At 36.6% G+C, this 21,138-nt stretch overlaps 2 protein-coding genes across 2 annotated transcripts in view; one reads left to right on the forward strand and one right to left on the reverse strand.

Annotated features, from left to right (window-relative positions):
• The window catches only part of OPN3 (opsin 3), a 44,042-nt gene extending 38,692 nt beyond the window's left edge, over positions 1-5,350 (forward strand). The window contains exons 3-4 of the mRNA XM_003999138.6: positions 382-633; positions 3,187-5,350. Of these exons, the coding sequence (XP_003999187.4) occupies positions 382-633; positions 3,187-3,450 (516 nt within the window). The 3' untranslated portion in view covers positions 3,451-5,350. The remainder of the gene's footprint in view (positions 1-381; positions 634-3,186) is intronic.
• KMO (kynurenine 3-monooxygenase) overlaps positions 5,179-21,138 on the reverse strand; it is a 57,478-nt gene continuing 41,518 nt past the window's right edge. The window contains 7 exon segments of the mRNA XM_023247883.2: positions 5,179-6,022; positions 6,025-6,156; positions 7,481-7,540; positions 7,630-7,731; positions 15,835-15,917; positions 17,918-17,975; positions 20,379-20,526. Coding sequence (XP_023103651.1) covers positions 5,954-6,022; positions 6,025-6,156; positions 7,481-7,540; positions 7,630-7,731; positions 15,835-15,917; positions 17,918-17,975; positions 20,379-20,526 — 652 coding nt within the window. The 3' untranslated portion in view covers positions 5,179-5,953.

Raw genomic sequence — 21,138 nt, forward strand, 5'->3', positions numbered from 1 at the left:
TTCAGACTGTAGACCGTTGTTCCTCAGTGCCTTTACTGGGGATAAATTAAGATCAGATATGCTGAGTTTACACGGATATGGCTACAAGCATTCTCTGCACCTGAGTCCTGATGAAACCAAGCATAAGCAAGGTCCCCATCAGATCCCACTTTGTAGTAATAGTCATTGGCTCGGAGTTGGAAGTCACCATAGCTTGCAGCAAGAATTCATCTGGCAATTAAGTTTCATCGAGACCAGCTTAACCAGACAGAACTGACATCACATGTTTTCTGCCTGGTTTGAGAAGTGGAGCATTATGGTTTGTTGTCTGCATATCTATTATTGAAACAGCATAAGAAAAGGATTCTTTCATTTTCAACCTTTTCTTTCTTCTTTCTGCAGCTTCGTTGTGTTGAAGATCTTCAGACAATTCAAGTGATTAAGATTTTAAGATATGAAAAGAAAGTGGCCAAAATGTGCTTTTTAATGATATCTACCTTCCTGATCTTTTGGATGCCTTATATCGTGATCTGTTTCTTGGTGGTTAATGGTTATGGACACCTGGTCACTCCAACAGTCTCAATTGTTTCATATCTCTTTGCTAAATCAAGTACTGTATATAATCCAGTTATTTATATCTTCATGATAAGAAAGGTAAGCATAATAATAATAAACTCATTGTTTTCACTATACATATGTGACTGTTGGAAATATAATACTTTTATAGAGGTTACTCAGAAGAGCTTCAGTGATAAAAACCTAAATCAAGAATTTTAGAGGAAACTAAAGTGTTCAGGAAGAAATGTAAGATATTCCCAAAGAAAATAGTAAAAATTCTAAGATCTACCAACAGATCTTAAGTAAAAATCTATTGAAATTAACATTTATCAGAAAACATTTTATGTTCAAAGTTAAAATTCATTTAAAATTCTTATAGCACTATGGAGGTTACCCATTATTTTTACAAAACACCATGAGACAGGCACCAATACTATTCCTTACTTTATTTATAAATTATAACATAAGTCAAAGAAGTTAAATGACTTGCCTGATCCAGGAATTATTGGTGCCTGGATTCCAATCTTGTTTGCTTGAATACCAAAATCTACACACATAGCTCCCCACTTGGGGTTACAGATACTATTAACAATTAGTTGGGTTATTATTCATGTACCATGGCCAGTGTGTAGCTCAAATTAATCTGGCTTCGGAAACTCCTCTAGATCTAATGGGAAGCTTATTTCTTTGGTAGAAAGGTTTTGACTTGGTGGTTGTCAGTTATAACTAAGAAAGCCCTCATTATGCTTGCTATGAAGCTAAGCCTCTAAGTTGCAAAGTTTAAAAATCAGAGAATTTAAAAGTTATGAATAATAGTTAATTACTCCATTGGAATTTTAAGTTAACAGGTCACACTAATATCAGATAATAATAACTACTCAGGCTACTAATGCTCAAGAATTTGGAATAACGGCATTTTTTCAATTAACCTTATAATATTCACTGCTAAATCTCCCTCTCTCTTCTTACTTTCGTATGGTTTCCATCTGTATTCACTGATCTTTCTTTCTCGTGTTGCCTTCATTAACTGTTTACTTGAACCCAGAGAATTTCAACTTGGAGTCCTTACAATCTGAGAATTACTTGAATTGACTTTAGGAGAGTCATGAGAACCCTGAAACTTGGTCGTAAAACTTTTTAAGAATGTTCACATGTGAATTGTTTTTAGCAAGATAGATTATAACTGATTTTCTGAAGAAGTATAAGACCTCCATATTTTAAGAACTACCACCTCGACAGGCAAATAAGTACGTTTTAAATATATTACCTAACAATTGTTTTTTTATGTTCTTCCTCTGGGCCAATAGGTCATACATTAGTTCTTGGAAAACTTTAAAATGCATACACCACACCTGGAGAGATTGTGAAAACAAAAGTGCATATTCAGATTTGCTATGCTGGGTGCCTGAGATTCTGCATTTTGATAAGTTTCCACATGGTTCCCATGTTTCTGGTTCCCAGGAGCACACTTTGAACTAGAAGTCTAAAAGATACAATAAACACACAAAAACAAATACGTAAAACAATAGTCCTTATCTTCAAGGAGCTCACCATTTATGCGGGAAAACATATTTTGGCATACATACTCTAAACCCTTATAATGATGTATCTTTAGCACTTAACCTGATATAAGAAACAGTAATTTGATGAAGAAATAGTCTCAAATATTTTTGAATGTAAGTATAAACTAAATACTAACTTGTATATAAGTGGGGTTTAAAGAAGACAGAAACCAATGTAGCTGGTTATCATAATTTTCATTACTACTCCCTGATCTGTGAAAGCCTATGTATAATAAGCCCATGTATTTTGCTCTGAAAAAAGGGGATAAAAGTTAAATTAAATAACTTATGGTTCAGCATTGTGTCCAGGACAGAGGGAAGAATCATGGGCACTGGTGAACGCTAGCATTCTCCACTGTAGTATTTTTTCTCTAAATGCTTTGTAATCTTGATAGAAAAAAAATTCTTTTCCTAGTTAACAGAAAATTAGTGAGACAGCAGACTGTAAACTCTGCAGGAAGGGCCTTGTCATTCTTTGCTGCCCAAAAATATTCCCAAATTGTAGCACAGTGGCTATCACCTAGTAGGTGCTCACTGAATATTTGTGGAAGGCATTGATGTTCAAACTTCCTTAAAGAAATAGACTTAGTTGCCCTCATAGAAGGTGCATGAAACTCGAATCCATAGAGGTTATAATAGTCCTATATGATTTTGTTAATGAGAATTATAATAAATAGAAAACATAAGACTCCAGGTTTCTTTTTTTTTTTAATTTTTTTTTTAACATTTATTTATTTTTGAGACAGAGAGAGACAGAGCATGAATGGGGGAGGGGCAGAGAGAGAGAAGGAGACACAGAATCGGAAGCAGGCTCCAGGCTCTGAGCCATCAGCCCAGAGCCTGACGCAGGGCTCGAACTCACAGACCGCGAGATCGTGACCTGGCTGAAGTCGGACACTTAACCGACTGCGCCACCCAGGCACCCCATGACTCCCGGTTTCTTTAGGTACATCTGAGCATTGCCACCTAACCCCATACACACATAAGCTAACAAAAAAGAACAACCAAAATTAAACTCAACTAATTTTATTGAATGTTAATCCAGATTAAGGGCCTTAATATTCAACTTTATTTTCTCCCTGCCCAGTTTCGAAGATCCCTTCTGCAACTGCTATGTTTCCGACTGCTGAGATGCCAGAGGCCTGCTAAGGACCTACCGACCAATGGGAGTGAAATGCAGATCAGACCCATTGTGATGTCACAAAAAGATGGGGACAGGCCAAAGAAAAAAGTGACTTTTAATTCTTCTTCCATCATTTTTATCATCACCAGTGATGAATCACTGTCAGTTGAAGACAGTGACAAAACCAGTGTGTCAAAAGTTGATGTAATCCAAGTCCGTCCTTTATAGGAAGGAATAGTGGTAATGAAAGACAAGGCCTTGTATTGAAAACCACTTTTAGGCTTCCATTATAAGGACTGTTTTGGAATCCTCATTCTATGTTAATATTGTTGGAGAGGAAAAATTTTCCTCTGCCCTATAAGATTCTTCTGGCTGGTCTAGGAATTAAATTAACATCAGACAGATTAACAGGAGAAAAAAAAAGTTTAATTCTGTGTGCAAGGAGGCCAAGTAATAAAATTGATACCCAAAGAAATGAGCAAGGCATGCAGCTTTCATACGTTTTAGACAAACAGAAATCTGTAAGGAATTGTCAGGACAAAGAAACTTATGTTTGGGAGCTTCAGTTAGTAGAGTTCTAAACAGAATTTGGGCTGGGGTAGTAATTTAGTAAAAGTAACAAGGTTTGCTTATGTAGACTTCTTCAGCCCTGAATTCTCTGTCTCTGATGATACAGATGTCCGTCTAACCTTCTGGTGCAGGGAGGTATCTTTCGCGTGAGAGATTTCCTGCTTTCAGGGGAACAAAGGAAGGTCAGAGCATCTTTTATACACTTGCTGTTTCTTAATAACTTGAATTCAAAGGAATCATTATGCGATTGTGGCATATTTTGGGGCAGCCTACCCTAGGGCCCCACAATATCAACAGAACTTTTGTGGCCCAGCAGGAAGTATGAATTGCCCATATGCTTTCTGGCCACTGGAAACAACTGAGCAAGACAAATTGTTTTAATTCAATGGGTGCTTTCCACAATGAAAAACCACTTATGGCACAAGATGGGCATCTGGCACCATCAACTTCTAACATGTTGGAAATTTTCATTTTGAATATATTTTTTTAAATGACACTATTTTCCAAGGCACATAGATGTTTTTCTCAAAAATACTTAGCTGTATTTACAGCTCAAAAATAGCTGTAAAAGTAACTTTGTATCATACACATGTGAAATCACTAGGAAATCTCGAATCTTCTGTAGTGTTGGATCCTAATCACTGTCACATCCTATGTTTGACCAATCAAATTTATCAGAGTCAATTCTAGGGTGACAAAGAAATTCAGCGCCCTGGCTTCCTCCAAAACAAAAGACTTGCCATATATGCAGTATGATAAAGATGAGTTTCAGATGAATATGCTGCTAAGCAAGCTCTAGAAGGGTTGTTAAAAAGCACACAGCAAAGATGGTGAATTTCAAGCTAATCATAGCATCTAGGAAATCATACGTTATCAGAGGGTGTACATGAAGAAGGATGTGTTGATGGCAGATAGGTATCTCCATCTGTTTCACTTCAAACATAACTTGGCCAGATTATCCTCTCTTTTTAACAACTTGCCACAATTTTGCCAAGAGTTTTGGGTTTAGAAAAGAAGTTCCAAGCAAAAAATGAAACCTAATTTGAAGGGGGTGAGAGTAAGTGTAAAACAGTACTCATAAAGTGTATTATTTAATCTCTTTTGCTCTTCAATCAGTCTACTGGACAATCAATGCTCAGTGTTAGTAAAGAGGCCATTTCCCCATAAGTCATTGTTTAGACTTAACATGGATTATTAGAACTCAAAGATTTCTTTGACAATGTAAAACAGAAACTGAATCATTTTATTGTATTGCCTAGTTTTTATTTCTTAGATGACTATCCCACTTAGTGGAGCATCTACATAAATAATCATGTTTGAAAGACTTCTAAGTAATTCAGTTGGCCTACTGAAGAAGGAAGAACCAAAGAAAATGTTTTCACTAAATGAAATTTTCAAAATCAAGTTTATTGCTGGTTCTGCCATAGCAAGTTAGTAAACTGCTTCTGGGAGTCTTAAATGGAATAATTTCTATGAAAACTGTCTTCCCTTATTTCCTTTCCACTCTGTTGTATATATTATTTAATTTGTAAATAAAACTCTTCTTAGTCTTCACTTAGTATGGCATTAATGGCCCTTTTTTTAATCTTCAAAAGGTAATACTGGCCTTTGAAGACTGTGAAGTAAAATTTGTTCATTTTGTAAGTCTGTAGAGTGCCCCAAATTCCTCATTTACATTTCTAGTTTTAGTACGTGAATCTGAGTTCTGTGTTGGAGAAGTTCCATCCAGGGGATCAAAAGTGAACTTAACATGTTTGCCAAATTGTAATTTTTAGTCCTAGGTGTTGAGTCAATCTTATGATGACCTTCTTTATGTCCTTTAAAGAAACGATGTGATCTGTCTTCCTCAAGGCCTCTGGTGTTTTACTTTTGGAGAAGTGAAAGAGATCTTAGTCATTGCATTTTTATATTTAGAATGACCACACCTATGTGTAGTGTTGTAGGAAAACTGCCTTTTGCAACTTTAACTGGTGGTTTGGGGTTTTTTTTCTTTTTTTTTTTCAATAATTTCAACGAACACAGAGAAATCCTATACTGAATTTCATTGTAAGCTGGCATATATCTTGCACTAGTGAATTAAATATGATGATAGAAACATGGTTTTGATCCTTAGTTTTGGTTATAAAGAAATTAAACTATTTGCTACTTCAGAACCTTTATGTCACCTGCTAATGACATTGAGAATTTCTTTTAGTGACTCCATGGAGTTTTTAGGAAAACAGGTCCTGTTTTCTGGAAGTAAGTGAGCCAGTCCCATGGTCTTCTGACATAGTGCAGGGGTCTCAGTGACATGGAGCACATAAGTAGGTAGGTGCTACCGATGGCTATCAGTGTTCCAAAGAAAAAGAGTCCTTTATTTATCACCTGTAAAAACAGCAAGAAGTCTCATTTCATTTGTCCAGAGATTAAAATCTTAAAAGACTTCCTTCTTAAACAACCAAGGAGTATACAATTTCTTCTTTATTCTTTAACCTGAAACAGCAATTTAATTGAATGACCACTAGGTCAAGGCCTACAATGACCAGTAAGGTCTAGAATTTGGAGCTTTCCTCCTATCTCTGTCCTTTCTCCATTCCCAGAAATAACTGAGTCCATGTGTTCTGTATAAAGAGTTCTTTGCAGTCTCCCTGTGTATAGCCATGAAAAAAAAAACCCACATACTTTAGAAAAAAAGAGTTATGAGTGTTATTTTAGAAGAGTACTGTGCTGAAGCCACAAATGACTCAGTCACTGCTCAGAACCTGCACAAAGTCTCCATGAGAATTGACTTGGCACTAAGTTTCCTACATTCTCATTGGCGTCACTTTCTCCTAGTAGTCTTTTGGCTCCTTGAGGGCAGGGATCCTATTTTATTCATCTTTGTAAGAATAAATCTAGATTTCTTCCAATCAAGGCTCCACACCAGCAAAGCAATCTTTCTAAAATCCACACCTGAATCTATTAGCCTCCATTGGTCTCCCTGCTTCCCTCAATATAATATTCAAAATCCTTGAGGTCCTTCTTACTGTCCCAGCTGCATCTCTGGCCATTCTCACACCTGTGGGCTGCCTTCCAGCCCCATGGATCCCCACCCACCCTGGCCACTCCCATTCTCCTCCAGGGCAGCTCTGCCTCTCCACCAGTCTTCACCAGCTTCTGTGCTACATGAGGAGAGGGGCTGCTGCTTATTCATCACCATGCTGAGCTCTGTCTCTACATGTTAAATAAAATCATTTGTTGAATGAATAAAGTTGTTAGATTTCCAAATCTGAAGATCAGAATTCTGAATGTCTATTTAGTGACATCTCTGGGTCAACTTCCCAAAATAAACTATGGCATTACATTGAAATTAGATTGTGTTTTATAAGTGATTCAATTCTGTCCAATTTTACAAATTAAATCCATAAGAGTATTTCAGAAGCAAGAGCCAATTTGCTAAATAAAAGTAGTCATGTTGCTAAAATAAAGGAAGAAGTTTAGAAATAGTAGCATCTGTTTCTTTTTTGCATTTCTTCCCTTCAGAAGCACTCCCTCACTCTCTCTCTCTCCCTCTTTCTCTTTCTCTTTTTGTAATTTTGTTCATTAGGCACTTTTCCCTCTGTGTACCCAGGACAGTTTTTATTTGGAAGCATTTAGTGTCTATCACATCATTTCTGTATTTGCCTGAAGAATCATAACCATACCACTATGAACTTCAATTTATTCTGACCTTTTTCTGCCAATGCCAGCGCAGCACTGCCTCATGGTATCTTATTCTGGAGAAGGCAACCTATAAGGAAGTTTAAAAAGTATTCTTGTGATTCTTTAATGGATAAACAGAAGAATAAAATGAGGAGATGTCTTAAATCCAGAACTTACCATGGTATAGAGAGGGATAAAGGTAGATGGCATAATAGCATGAAGAAATCTCTCCATGGTTTTTTGGAAGATGAACCACCTCGAGTTGACATGTGCTCGCATCTGCAATAATGTAAGAGTCTTAAAGGATATCTCAAATGAATAGCCTTTATTTATTTACTACAACTTATTATTATACTTCATTCCTATTCACTGCAAATCTGGACACGAAGTAGTCAAATTCTTATTTCCTTAACAGTTATTTCCAATCCTTTTCAGTAAAAGTATAAGACATTACCTTGAAAAGTTTGAGCAATTGCACAAAACATGTTATAGAACTCTATTTTGCTCAGGGGGCAATATGGGAACTCTTTTTCAGCAAAAATCTTGTTCAGTCAGATCTGGGGATAGTCTGTGGCACCAAATATTTGACTAATTGTCATTTTTTCCTGATTAATTTGTAATCTTCTTCATGGAAAGAAGAGATCCTTGAAGGTATGTCTTTCTTGACTTACTCCATATTCAAAACAAATATTCTGTTGTAGCTGTCTCATTTTTAAGGACACAAGAAGATTATATATATATATATATATATATATATATATATATATATAATGGAATACTACTTGGCAGTGAAAAAGAATGAAATCTTGCCAATTGCAACAATGTAGATGGAACTAGAGTGTCTTATGCTAAGCGAAATGAGTCAGTCAGAAAAAGACAGATATATGATTTCACTCATGTGGAATTTGAAAAACACAACAGATAAGCATAGGGGAAGGGAATAAAAAGTGAGATAGTTTTTTTTGTTATTTTTTATTGTTCATTTATTATTAATCATAAGCTCTGTTTATAAGTGATGCCCTTATTTCAGGAAATAAATGTCTGTAAGATTCAAAAAAATAAAGACATAAGCAAGTTACAACAATGAAGATTTTTGGTATCTTATAGAACTTCCTTCACCATGTATGTAATAATTCTGCTGAAACTAAAGTCCACTTTATTTTTATCTCTTCAGGAAAGAAGGAAAACAGCTACACTCTTTTCTTTAAATTTATCCTGAAATTTTTTTCATTTGATCATTTAAAAAGTGTAACCATAAGTATTTGTTGTGAGCTTTTCATGTGACTGGCTCAAAATGTAATTGTGTTTTTTCTTCTGAGTGTTAATCTTCTGACCATGAATATCTTTAATATATACGTATTTTTTTCAGTGCATAAGGCCCCAAAAAATATTTAAAGCTACTCTAAACTTGCAACTTATAATGTTAAGAATGTTAAGGTCATTTACTATCTCTTCATTCCTCCAAATATGTTAATACATTAATACATATAAAAATTATATCTTCATTAAAATAGCATATTACTAGCTCTACCAAATGTTTAAGGTTTAAGCCTGTGAATTTATCAGTGATTGAAACCAGATAATATTTCATCTTTGTTACCTCCTAAATGTCCCTAAAATGTAGATGGAGATGATGTGTGTGGGTCATTGTCACTGTCTACTATCACAATCCATGCATGTGTAGGGAATGCTCTGTGTGTGTGTGTGTGTGTGTGTGTGTGTGTGTGTGTGTGTTTTCTTTTTGTTCTCATTCAGCATGTATGCAATGGGGCTGGGGCAAAGAAAAATTAAAGGACATTTGTGACTTCTGGGGAAGATGGCAGAGTAGGAGTTCCTAGGCTGAACTGGTCCTATGGATACACCCAGATAACAACCACATCAGTGTAAAAACCCCAGAAAATTAACTGAAGACTGGCAGAACAGACTCTCCACAGTAGAGAAGAGGTCACATCAAAGAATGTAAGAAGGGCAGAGACACAGCCGGAAGCCAAACTGACCCACAGGACTATCTGCAGGAGGGAGGGACACTGCTGGCACAGAGAGGGTAGGAGAGGAGACCCTACACCAGCCACCCCAGGCATCCCCATAACATTTGGATTTGAAAACCAGAGGGGCCTATCTTGGAGAGTTCTTATAGTCAGTGGGGCTTAATGCTTGGAACCTCAAAAATCAGAGGGCTTTACTGGGGGAGAGCAAGAGGGTGAATGGAAACTAAGTCCCCACCCTTAAAGAAATAGTATAACAAACATCCCCACTGATATACAACACAGCATAGAAGCAACAGTTTGCAAAATACCTGGGAAATATGTGAAGATTTATTTAGTAATCTCAGAGCATATGCTGGAGGGACAGGTATCCTTGGGAGACTTCTTCAAGAAAAAAAGAGCTGATGCATGCCATTTCCCTCCCCTGTCCCCTAGCCTCAACACATGGACACCTGGTGAAACCAAGGCAGCACCAACATTCTCCACCTACCTTGCTAAGAGTACATCCACTCCCACATTCTCCTGCAGACCCGCCCCCTCCAACACACCTTTGGCAGGAGTCCTTCCAAATCAGTGCCAAAGCCTGGCAGTGGCAAGCAGCCCCAATGGGCCAACTCCACTCCAAAATGACTCTTGCCTTGGGAGAGGGGAATATAACCACACATACCAGTCCAACTGAAGCCCTAGCAGTGGTCTGAGAGCAGACATCTGATCTGACTACAAGCCCTGCCCATCAAAAATAGCTTCTCAGGGGACAAACAGGGAGAGAGCCTTGTAGTTTGATGGTACCACACCTCTGGCCAACACCTGTTCTGACAACTCAAGCCCAAGGTAACCCCAGACTGGCCCACTAACAACACAGTGACAAAACTCTGCTCACAACAGGCAAAGAGAGCCATTGCAGATGACAGGACTGAAGGCAAATATGGCTCAGCCACAACAGGGTACAGGCAATGAACATAGGAGACACCCTGAAGTATCAGGTGCCAGTGAACAGGGACATTGTACTGCAGGGCACTATAGGACCTCTTCTTCAAAATGCCACTACTTTCAAGCACAGGAGATGTAGCTGACTTTCCTAACACACAGAAACAGACACAGGGAGTGAGATGAAGTGAGAAGACAGAGGAATAAGTCCCAAATAAAAGAACAGGACAAAATCAGACTAAGAGGCCTAAATTAAATGAAGATAAACAATATGACTAATAGATATTTTAAAGTAATAATCATAAAGATACTCACTGGACCTAAGAAAAGAGTGGAGGACCTCAGTGAAACCCTCAACAAATAGAAAGCATAAAAAAGAACCAATCAGAGATGAAGAAGTCAGTAGCTGAAATTAAAAATCCACTAGAGGGAATAAACTAAGGGAACTCAGTGATATCATTAAGCACAATAATATTTGTATTATAGGGATCCCAGAAGGACAAGAGAGAGAAAAGGGGGCAGAAAATTTATTTGAATAATAGCTGAAAACTTCCCAAATCTTGGAAAGAAAATGGATATCAAGACCCAGAAGGCACAGAGAGCACCCCAAAAATAAGGTTCAAACCAAGACACATAGTAACTAAATAGCAAATAGTGATAAAGAGAGAATTTTAAAAGCAGCAAGAGTAAAGAAAATGGTTACATACAAGGGAAACCCCAGAAGGCTATGAGCTGACTTTTCAGCAGAAACTTTGCAGGCCAGAAGGGAATGGCATGATATATTCACAGTGCTGAAAGAAAAACTTCCAGCAAAGAATACACTATTCAACAAGGCTATTATTCAGAATGTAAGGAAAGATAATGAATTTCCCAGACAAACAAAAGTTAAAGGAATTAATGACATTAAACCAGCCCTACAAGGAATGTTAAAAGAGATTCTCTGAGTGACAAGAGAAAGACCATAAGCAAGAGTAAGAAAAGTAGAAAGCGCAAAAGCAGTAAAAATAAGTAAATCTATAGAAATCAGTCAAGGGATCCACAAAATAAAAGGATGTAAAGTGTGATACCATATACTTAAAATGTGGGGTAGGGGGAGAAGATTGAAAATTAGTGCTTTTAGAATGGGCTCAAATTTAGGAGACCATCAACTTAATATAGACTTATATGCAGATTTAATATAGACTTAATATAAAATATATGCATACTTTGTTATGTATAAACCACAGATGAAAAGCCAGTAATAGATATGCAAAAATAAAGAGAAAAGAATCCAAGTATATTACTAACAAAAGCTAGGAGACCATGAGTTAAGAGAGCAAAAGAAGGAACAGAAAAGAACTACAAAACAACCATAAAACAAACAACAAAATGACAATAAATACATACCTATTAATAATTACTTTGAAGGTAAATGTATTAAATGCTCCAATTAAAAGACATAGGGTGATAGAATGGATAAAAAAGCAAGACTCGCGCATATGCTGTCTATAAGAGACCCATTTCAGACCTAAAGACACATGCAGATTGAAAGTAAAGTGATGGAAAAGCATTTACCATGCATATGGAAGTGAAAAGAAAGCCAGGGTAGCAATATTTATACAGGACAAAATAGACTTGAAAACAAAGACTGTAACAAGAGACAAAGAAGAACATTACATAATGATAAAGGTAACAATCCAAAAAGAAGATAAAGTAATTGTAAATGTTTATGCACCAACATGGGAGTATCCAAATACATAAAGAATCTAATATAAGCATAAAAAAAGTAATCAGTAGGAATACAGTAATAGTAGGGAGCTTTAACATCCAACTTATATCAATGGATACATGATCCAAACAAAATTAACAAGGGATGGCTTTGAATGACATATTAGACAAGATGGAGCTAACAGATGTATTCAGAACACCCATCCTAAAACAGTAGAATGCACGTTCCTTTCAAGTGCGCATGGAAAATTCCCCATACTACATCACACATTAGGCTACAAAACAAGTCTCAACAAATCCAAAATGATCGAAGTCATATACCATTCATCTTTTCTGACCATGGTGTTATGAAACTAGAAATCAACCACAAGAAAAAAATCTAGAAAGAACATAAATACATAGAAGTTAAATAACATGCTACTAAATAATGAATGAGTCAACCAAGGAATCAAAGACGGAATAATAAATGCATAGAGACAAATGAAAATGAAAACACAATGGTCCCAAATTTTTTTTGATGCAGAAAGGCTGTTCTAAGAGGGAGATTTATAGCAGTACAGGCCTACCTCTAGAAGCAAGAAAAATCTCAAACAACTTAACCTTACACCTAAAAGAAATGGAAAAAGAACAAACAAAAGTGGAAGGAAGAAAATAATAAAGGTGAGAGCAGAAATAAATAAAATAAGAATTAAAAAAATAGAACAGATGAAACCAGGAGCTAATTTTTTGAAAAGAGAAACAAAATTGATAAATCTTTAACGAGACTCATAAAAAGAGAAAGAGAATGGACTCAAATAAACAAAGCCACAGATGAAAGAGGAGAGATAACAATGGACACCACAGAAAGACAAAGAATTATAAGAAAATATGAAAAATTAGATGTCAAAAAATTGGACAACCTAGAAGAAGTGGTAAATTCCTAGAAACATATAACATCCCAAAACTGAATCAGGAAGAAATAGAAAATTTGAATATACCAATTACCAATAATGAAATTGAATCAAAAATTAAAAAAAAAAAAAAAACTCCCAACAAACAAAAGACCAGGACCAGACAGCTTCATAGGCAACTTCTACCAAACATTTAAAGAAGAGTTAATACCTGTTCTTCTCAAAAAATTCCAAAAAATATAAGAGGAAGGAATGTTTTCAAATTCATTCTATGAGGCCAGCATTACCCTCGTACCAAAACCAGATAAAGACTCCACTAAAAAAAGAGAACTATAGGCCTATATTCTTGATGAACATAGATGCAAAAATCCTCAACAAAATACTTGCAAACTGAATCCAACAGTACATTAAAAAATCCTTCATCACAATCAAATGGGATATATTCTTTGGTTGCAAGGGTGGCTTAATATTCACAAATCAATCAACGTGATACATCATATCAACAAGGGAAAAGATAAAAGCCATATAATCATTTCCATAGGTGCAGAAAAAAGCATTTGACAAAGTATATCTGTTCATGATAAAAACCATCAACAAAGTAGGTATAAAAGTAACATTCCTCAACATAATTAGGGCCATATATGAAAAATCCAAGTCAATGGTGAAAAACTGAGAGCTTTCCCCCTAAGATCAGGGGCAAGACAAGGATGTCCACTCTTATCACTTTCATTAAACATAGTACTGGAAGTCCTTAGCTACAGCATCAGATAAGAAAAAGAAGTAAAAGGCATCCAAATTGGTAAGGAAGAAGTAAACCTTTCACTAAACGCAGATGACTTTATACTATATATAAAAAACTCTGAAGACTTCACCAAAAAACTACTAGAACTGATAAATGAATTTGGTCAGGTTGCATGATACAAAATTAATATACAGAAATCCATTGAATTTCTATACACTAATAATGAAGTAGAAGAAAGAGAAAGTTAGAAAACATTCCCACTTACAATTTCACCAAAAATCATAAAATACCCAGAAATAAACTTAACCAAGGAGGTGAAACACCTATACCCTGAAAAGTATAAACATTGATGAAAGAAACTGAAGATGACATTAACAAATGGAAAGATATTCCATGCTCATGAATTGGAAGAACAAAGATTGTTAAAATGTCCATACTACCCCAAGAAATCTACACATTTAATGAAGTACCTATCAAAATACCAACAGCATTTTCCACATAACTAGGACAAACAATCTTAAAATTTTTATGGAACCACAAAAGACCCCAAATAGCCAAAACAATCTTGAAAAAGAAGAATAAAACTGGATGTATCACAATCCAAGATTTCAAGATATAATTCAAAGCTATAGTAATGAAACCAGTATGGCACTGACACAAAAATAGACACATAGATCAATGGAACAGAATGGGAAGCTCAAAACTAAATCCACAATTATATGGCCAATTTACCTTTGACAAAGGAGTCAAGAATACACAAAGGGGAAAAAACAGTCTCTTCAACAAATGGTGTCGGGAAAACTGCTCAGCTATCTTCAAAAGAAGTAAACTGGACCACTTTCTTACACCATACACAAAAATAAACTCAAAATGGATTAAAGAGCTAAATGTGAGACATGAAACCATTAAACTCCTAGAAGAGAGCACAGGCAGTAATTTCTCTGACATTGGCCTTAGCAACATTTTTCTAGATAGGTCTTCTGAGGTAAAGGAAACAAAAGCAAAAATAAACTATTGAGACTACATCAAAATGAAAAGCTTCTGCACAGCAAAGGAAACAATCAATAAAACTAAAAGACAACCTACTGAATGGGAGAAAATATTTGCAATATTTGACATATTTGATAAAGGGTTAGTATCCAAAATATAAGAATATATACCTCAACACCAATAAATAAATAAATAAATAAATAATCCAATTAAAAATGGGCAGAAGACATGAATAGACATTTCTCCAAAGAAGACATGCAGATGGCTAACAGACACATGAAGAGATGCTCAATATCACTCATCATCAGGAAAATGCAAAGCAAAACCACAATGAGATATCACTTCACACCTGTCAGAATGGCTAAAATCAAAAACACAGAAACAACAAGTGTTGAGAAGGATGTGGAGAAAAAAGTACCATCATGCACTGTTGATGGGAATGCAAACTGGTGCAGCCACTATGGAAGACTATATGAAGGTTTTTCAAAAAATTAAAAATTGAATTACCATATGAATGAATAATTCTACTACTGGGATTATCCAAGAATATGAAAACACTAATTCAAAAAGATATATGTGCCCTTATGTTTATTGAAGCATCATTTACAATAGCCAAATTATGGAAGCAGCCCAAGTGTCCATCAACTGATGAATGAATAAAGAAGAGGTGGTATCTATATACTATGGAATATTACTCAGCCATAAAAAAGAATGAAATCTTGCCGTTTGCAAAGACACGGATTGGGCTAGGCAGTATTATGCTAAGTGAAATAAGTCAGTCAGAGAAAGACAAACACCATATGATGTCACTCATATGTGGAATTTAAGCAACAAAACAAAGAAAAAAGGAGACAAAAAACATACTCTTAACTACAGACAACAAACAGATGGTTACCAGAGGGGAGGTGGGGGGGAAGGATGGGTGAAATAGGTGAAGGGCATTAAGAGTGCACTTAACATGATGAGATCATTCACTGATATTCTAACAAATAGTCTTTTCTTTTAAAAAAAATTAAAAATTTAATTCTAATATAATTAACATACAGTGTTACATTAGTCTCAGGTATACAATACAGTGATTCAACAATTCTATGTATAAGAGTACACTTAACATGGAATGGAGCCCAACCTCCTCACTCACCTCTATGTAATTGTACATGGACAGGTCTGAGATTGCATGGTCGTCTGGAATTCTCAATCTTGAATATTCAGGAAGACACACACCTAGGAGCCAAGTTGAATAATACATCCAACCAATTTGAAATACATTCAACCAAGTTGAATAATACATCTATTCCACTATAGTCTGTAAGAATGTGCTGGCCTCTACACCGATCAAATTAAATGGTGTATACTCTACCACTGTTCTCTCTAATCTTTTAGAACATTGGATGATCAGGCTGAATGACCAATAGTCTATGAATACTGAATAGTAACACATTCATAGTAATAGGCATTACCTATTGTGATTAAATAAAACTTACGATGAAGTTAACATAATATATTTGTTGGTTACCAAATCATTATTTTTTTTATTTTAAGAATGGACAGCAGTTCATAGTAATGACTGTCAGTGACCACCCCAGACCTGCTTAGAATCTGCTACTCTCCTTTTTGTCCTTTCTTGCTACCCCATGCACATTTGTTTCATTGCGCCTAAGCGACCTTATCAGCTAACCATCAGCTCCATCATTTTTCTGTGATCTCCCGGAGGAGGCCTCCTATTTTCCTCATGTCTGAAATCTTAACGTGGTAAATGGTAAATACTGAATAAATATTTGATAAATTAATGACTAATATAACTCCCACATGGCCAATCAACGCTAGCTATTAAGGATGCCATTTCAAAAGTCAGAGAACTTGGTTGCCAGTCCCAGCTTTACCACTTGTAGCTATATGACTTAGGGCAAGTCACTTCACCATCTCTAAGCTTAAATTTGTAAGAAAGGAACAAGAATAGTACCCCTGCCCCATGTTTTCCATGGAGACCACATGAGAAAATGGATTAAAAAACATAGCAAAATACCCAACACATAGGAAATATCCAGTAATGCCAGTTATGAGTATCATTGTCATAATCAGTACTGTTTGATCATTGTTCTGCAGTAACCAAAACCAGTGTTGACAGTATGTTCTGATACAGGAACCCTCCATCCCCTCTATCAGCCCTATCATATGCAGACCAATCACACCAGGGCTGATAAGGGAGGTAAGAAAATAAATGCCTCTGGATCCAGGACATCTGAGCAAGATGACTGAACAAGGAAGGCAGAAAACTGGAAGAACTTTACCCTGGACCCTCTAGTGTCTTCAGATCCAGACACCAGTGCCCAAGGACTTCCCATAACACCAGAGCAAATATTTACTGTGAACTCATTTTGTGCCAGGATTTTATTTTTAAAGCTTTACACAAATCATTTTATTTCATCTTCACATCTCTCTGAAGTTGGTATTATTGTCCCCACTTTACAGATGGAAAAAAAAAAAGAAAACCCGAGACTTTAAAAAGCTGGAATGACTTTCCAAAGGTCTCACAGCTAATAAGTTGGAAAGTCAGGACAGGAATCTGGAGGTAGGTTTAAAGCCAGTTCTCTGGATCTATCCCTTACCTGAAACAGGTTTAAATTCGGAGGCAGCCTTTGAGACCATGTGATTCTGAGATGCAGTAAAAGTTATCCAGGTCTCAGGCTATTGTTTGTAACTTCTTTTACAGATGAAATGGTGTACATTTAATTTAATTTCAACATTACATATAAAAATTTTAGACCTCAGTCTCTGTCACATCAATATATTTGGTGGAATCAGCTTTAACCAAAGGCAAATAGAAGTAGAGGCTGCCATCTTGATAAGGCAACATGCAAGAAAGTGCTGGAACTCCTAAAAGTGTTTCTGGGGCATGCTATAAGAGGTGCAGGTTCGGGTCTCCTCATGGAAAGGGAGAACAAGGAGCATATCTTGGCCAAACGTTGGTCTTGGGAGCTTTTATGTTGTTTGTGGGGAGCACTGCACAGGCCTCCATGTACAGACCTTAAAAGAAACCGTTTCCCTGTTTCTCTGGGTGTTCCTTGTCTGGACATGGGCAACAGTGGCATCGGCTGGTAATAGAAAAATTATAATTCTGAACAGGAAATATGTATCAAGGGTTTGTGATCATCCAGGGTCAAAAATAGGTCCACAATTAATCAATAGGGCTAGTCCATGTCCATTTGAAAAATTTTACTTACTAAGGTCATTATTGAATTTATCCATTAACTCATCAAATACCAGGCAGTCTTCAAAGCCCTGAAATAAGAAAAAAATGGAAAAAAATAGTCTGGAAATAATGAAAGCTTCTGAGCAATTAGAACAGACTTTCCGTCAGTGAGTATAATTCATAGGATGTTTACCTTCAACCAGCACACAACAGCTGCTTAGTCACACTTGGCATTAAATTACAATTATAAAAGACCATCAACTTCATGCTTGATGGATTGTCTTTGCCTGGTGTATATTGATTACAATGATTTGGAATTTGACCAAAATTTTAAATTGCTCATGTAATTTTGAAGGATTCCATTGCTTCTTTAAGAAGCAAGAATAATTATATTGCTCTACCATGAATATTCGAGGCACATTTAAACTAATCAGGTCTTTAAGATTCACATTTAGAGCAATTAATGACAGGATAGAACCCACATATTAATTTAGTTCCCTTAAGCCAAGATTAAAGTAAACTTCCAATGTCAAGAAGTCCAGAAAATTAACCCTAATAAGGTTGTACGCTAAACGAAGTGGAGAGAAGAAAATCAAAAGATAGATTTCCTGCTTTCTAGGAATTCAAATGATAGTTTTACTGACAATATAAAAATATGTAAATATTAAAAAAAATTTCACATCAATTATAGAAATTACATCTGAAGCAAATAAAGATACTTATCAGCTATATAGACTATTAATGCTGCAGGAATTTAGAGATGTAAAATTTCATATAGGCTGAAATAATAACACTTTAAAATTTTTTACTTAATTAATTCATTTATTCCACAAGAATCTCTATGATATAGGCACTATTGAAAACCAAATTTTACAGACAAGAAAGTAGTTAAGTTAGTTGTGCAAGAATATAGTGCAATAAATCCTGGAGACAGGATTTGAATTGGGCCTCATACTGCTGGAGCCTGGGCCCTTATCCAGCTTACTAAAATTGGTATGTTCTTATGTTTTTTTTTTGTTTTTGTTTTTTTTTCCAACATTTATTTATTTTTTTTTGGGACAGAGAGAGACAGAGCATAAACGGGGGAGGGGCAGAGAGAGAGGGAGACACAGAATCGGAAACAGGCTCCAGGCTCTGAGCCATCAGCCCAGAGCCCGACGCGGGGCTCGAACTCACAGACCGCGAGATCGTGACCTGGCTGAAGTCGGACGCTTAACCGACTGCGCCACCCAGGCGCCCCTCTTATGTTTTTATAAAACAAAATGTTTGCCACTACTTTGTGGAAAACTATAATTGATTAGATTTATAGCCTACTTATACTTGAAATATATCTCAATCACCGAAACAATAGAAGACTGTGATTAGAAAGCTATAGTTATCAAACACACATACACAAAATAATTGTCTGTCTAGATAATCATTTTAAGATTCCTTGAAATTAATGTTTAATACTTGAGCACTATTTCTTTCCTGAAATATTTTTTAGAAACGTCCATGAAAGCAATAGTATTCAACATCAAATCTGTTTCATAGTTTTATTTGTTTAAATTTTTAATATGTTTATTTATGTATTTGAGAGAGAGAGAGGAGAAAGAAAGCGCATGCAAAAGTGGGGAGAGGCAGAGAAGAAGAGAAAAAGACAGAGAGGGAAAGAGAGAGAGAGAGAGAGAGAGAGAGAGAGAGAGAATCTCAAGTAGGCTCCTCGATGTCAGCATAGAGCCTGATGCGGGGCTCAAACTCACAACATGTGAGATCATGACCTGAGCTGAAATCAAGAGTTGGATGCTTAATTGGCTGAGCCACTCAGGAATCCCTCGTACTTTTATTCAACTCTGTCAAATGCATTTTCCTTTCATTTGGAAAGAAAGGGTGGAGAAAACAAAAGACAGTTTGGGCTCTTTTCTTAAAAAAAATTTTTTTTTCAACGTTTATTTATTTTTTTTGGGACAGAGAGAGACAGAGCATGAACGGGGAGGGGCAGAGAGAGGGAGACACAGAATCGGAAACAGGCTCCAGGCTCCGAGCCATCAGCCCAGAGCCTGACGCGGGGCTCGAACTCACAGACCGCGAGATCGTGACCTGGCTGAAGTCGGACGCTTAACCGACTGCGCCACCCAGGCGCCCCGTTGGGCGCTATTCTTTTTTGAGCCTAACATTTATATACTTAGGCAGAATCTCTAGAAAAAAAATTTTCAATTAAGTCTTGAATTGCTGACAGGCGAGTTCTCAAATTTCAAGCTATCAATACATTTTCTAACTGCATAGAAACCATGTTAAGCTTTATGCTCTTTCCTGCATGAAATTACTGGATCAAGCAATCCAAGGCTTGACTATAGTGAGTGATCAATCTAAACCGTTGGCAGGATTGTGGAATTGATTGTTTTGTCAGAGATTAGGTGAGGATAGTCACAGACATGGTTCTTAGCTAAGATTTTTCAGTTGAGACTGACCCAGGAAAATGTCAGAGACTTACTTTGGGAGAAAGGACTTACTGCATTCATTCCTTGTCCAAAAAAGGGCACTATGGCATGAGCCGCGTCCCCCATCAGCACACAGTGTGATTTAATGTGAAAAGAAGAACACTTCACAGATATCATGGGTTGGGCCGGCAACAGAAAGAAATCTTGTACTAGGGCTTGCCTTAAGAGGAAAACAAGCAGAACGTAACCGTGATGTTAGATTGGGTATTAAACCCTGCGTAATTCTTCCAGATGGACTGACGTCATTACCGTTGCATTTTATTGGGAAACACACAAAAAAATGCCAGGAAGAACACAAGAAATGGAGAAACCGACGTTTCTCCTAGTTCCTGAAATCTCATGGTTCCATTTACCTGTTTTGTTTGCAACGATCTTAATCACATACAAAAAGAATAGGTTTGACTGCATTTTAACGTTTATTTATTTTTGGGACAGAGAGAGACAGAGCATGAACGGGGGAGGGGCAGAGAGAGAGAGGGAGACACAGAATCGGAAACAGGCTCCAGGCTCCGAGCCGTCAGCCCAGAGCCTGATGCGGGGCTCGAACTCACAGACCGCGAGATCGTGACCTGGCTGAAGTCGGACGCTTAACCGACTGCGCCACCCAGGCGCCCCGGTTTGACTGCATTTTAATAATTTGAAATATGTGTGTGTTATGTGCCATGAGATTTTATTATCATGTGTCCAGGTCATGCAATTTTTCAACTATTCTGGTGTGTTTTAGTTTTTTCTGGAAAAATTAAGATGTTGTGCATCTGACTAAACCACATGA

The sequence above is a fragment of the Felis catus genome, chromosome F1 (genome assembly GCF_018350175.1).
Source record: "Felis catus isolate Fca126 chromosome F1, F.catus_Fca126_mat1.0, whole genome shotgun sequence".
NCBI lineage: Eukaryota > Metazoa > Chordata > Mammalia > Carnivora > Felidae > Felis > Felis catus.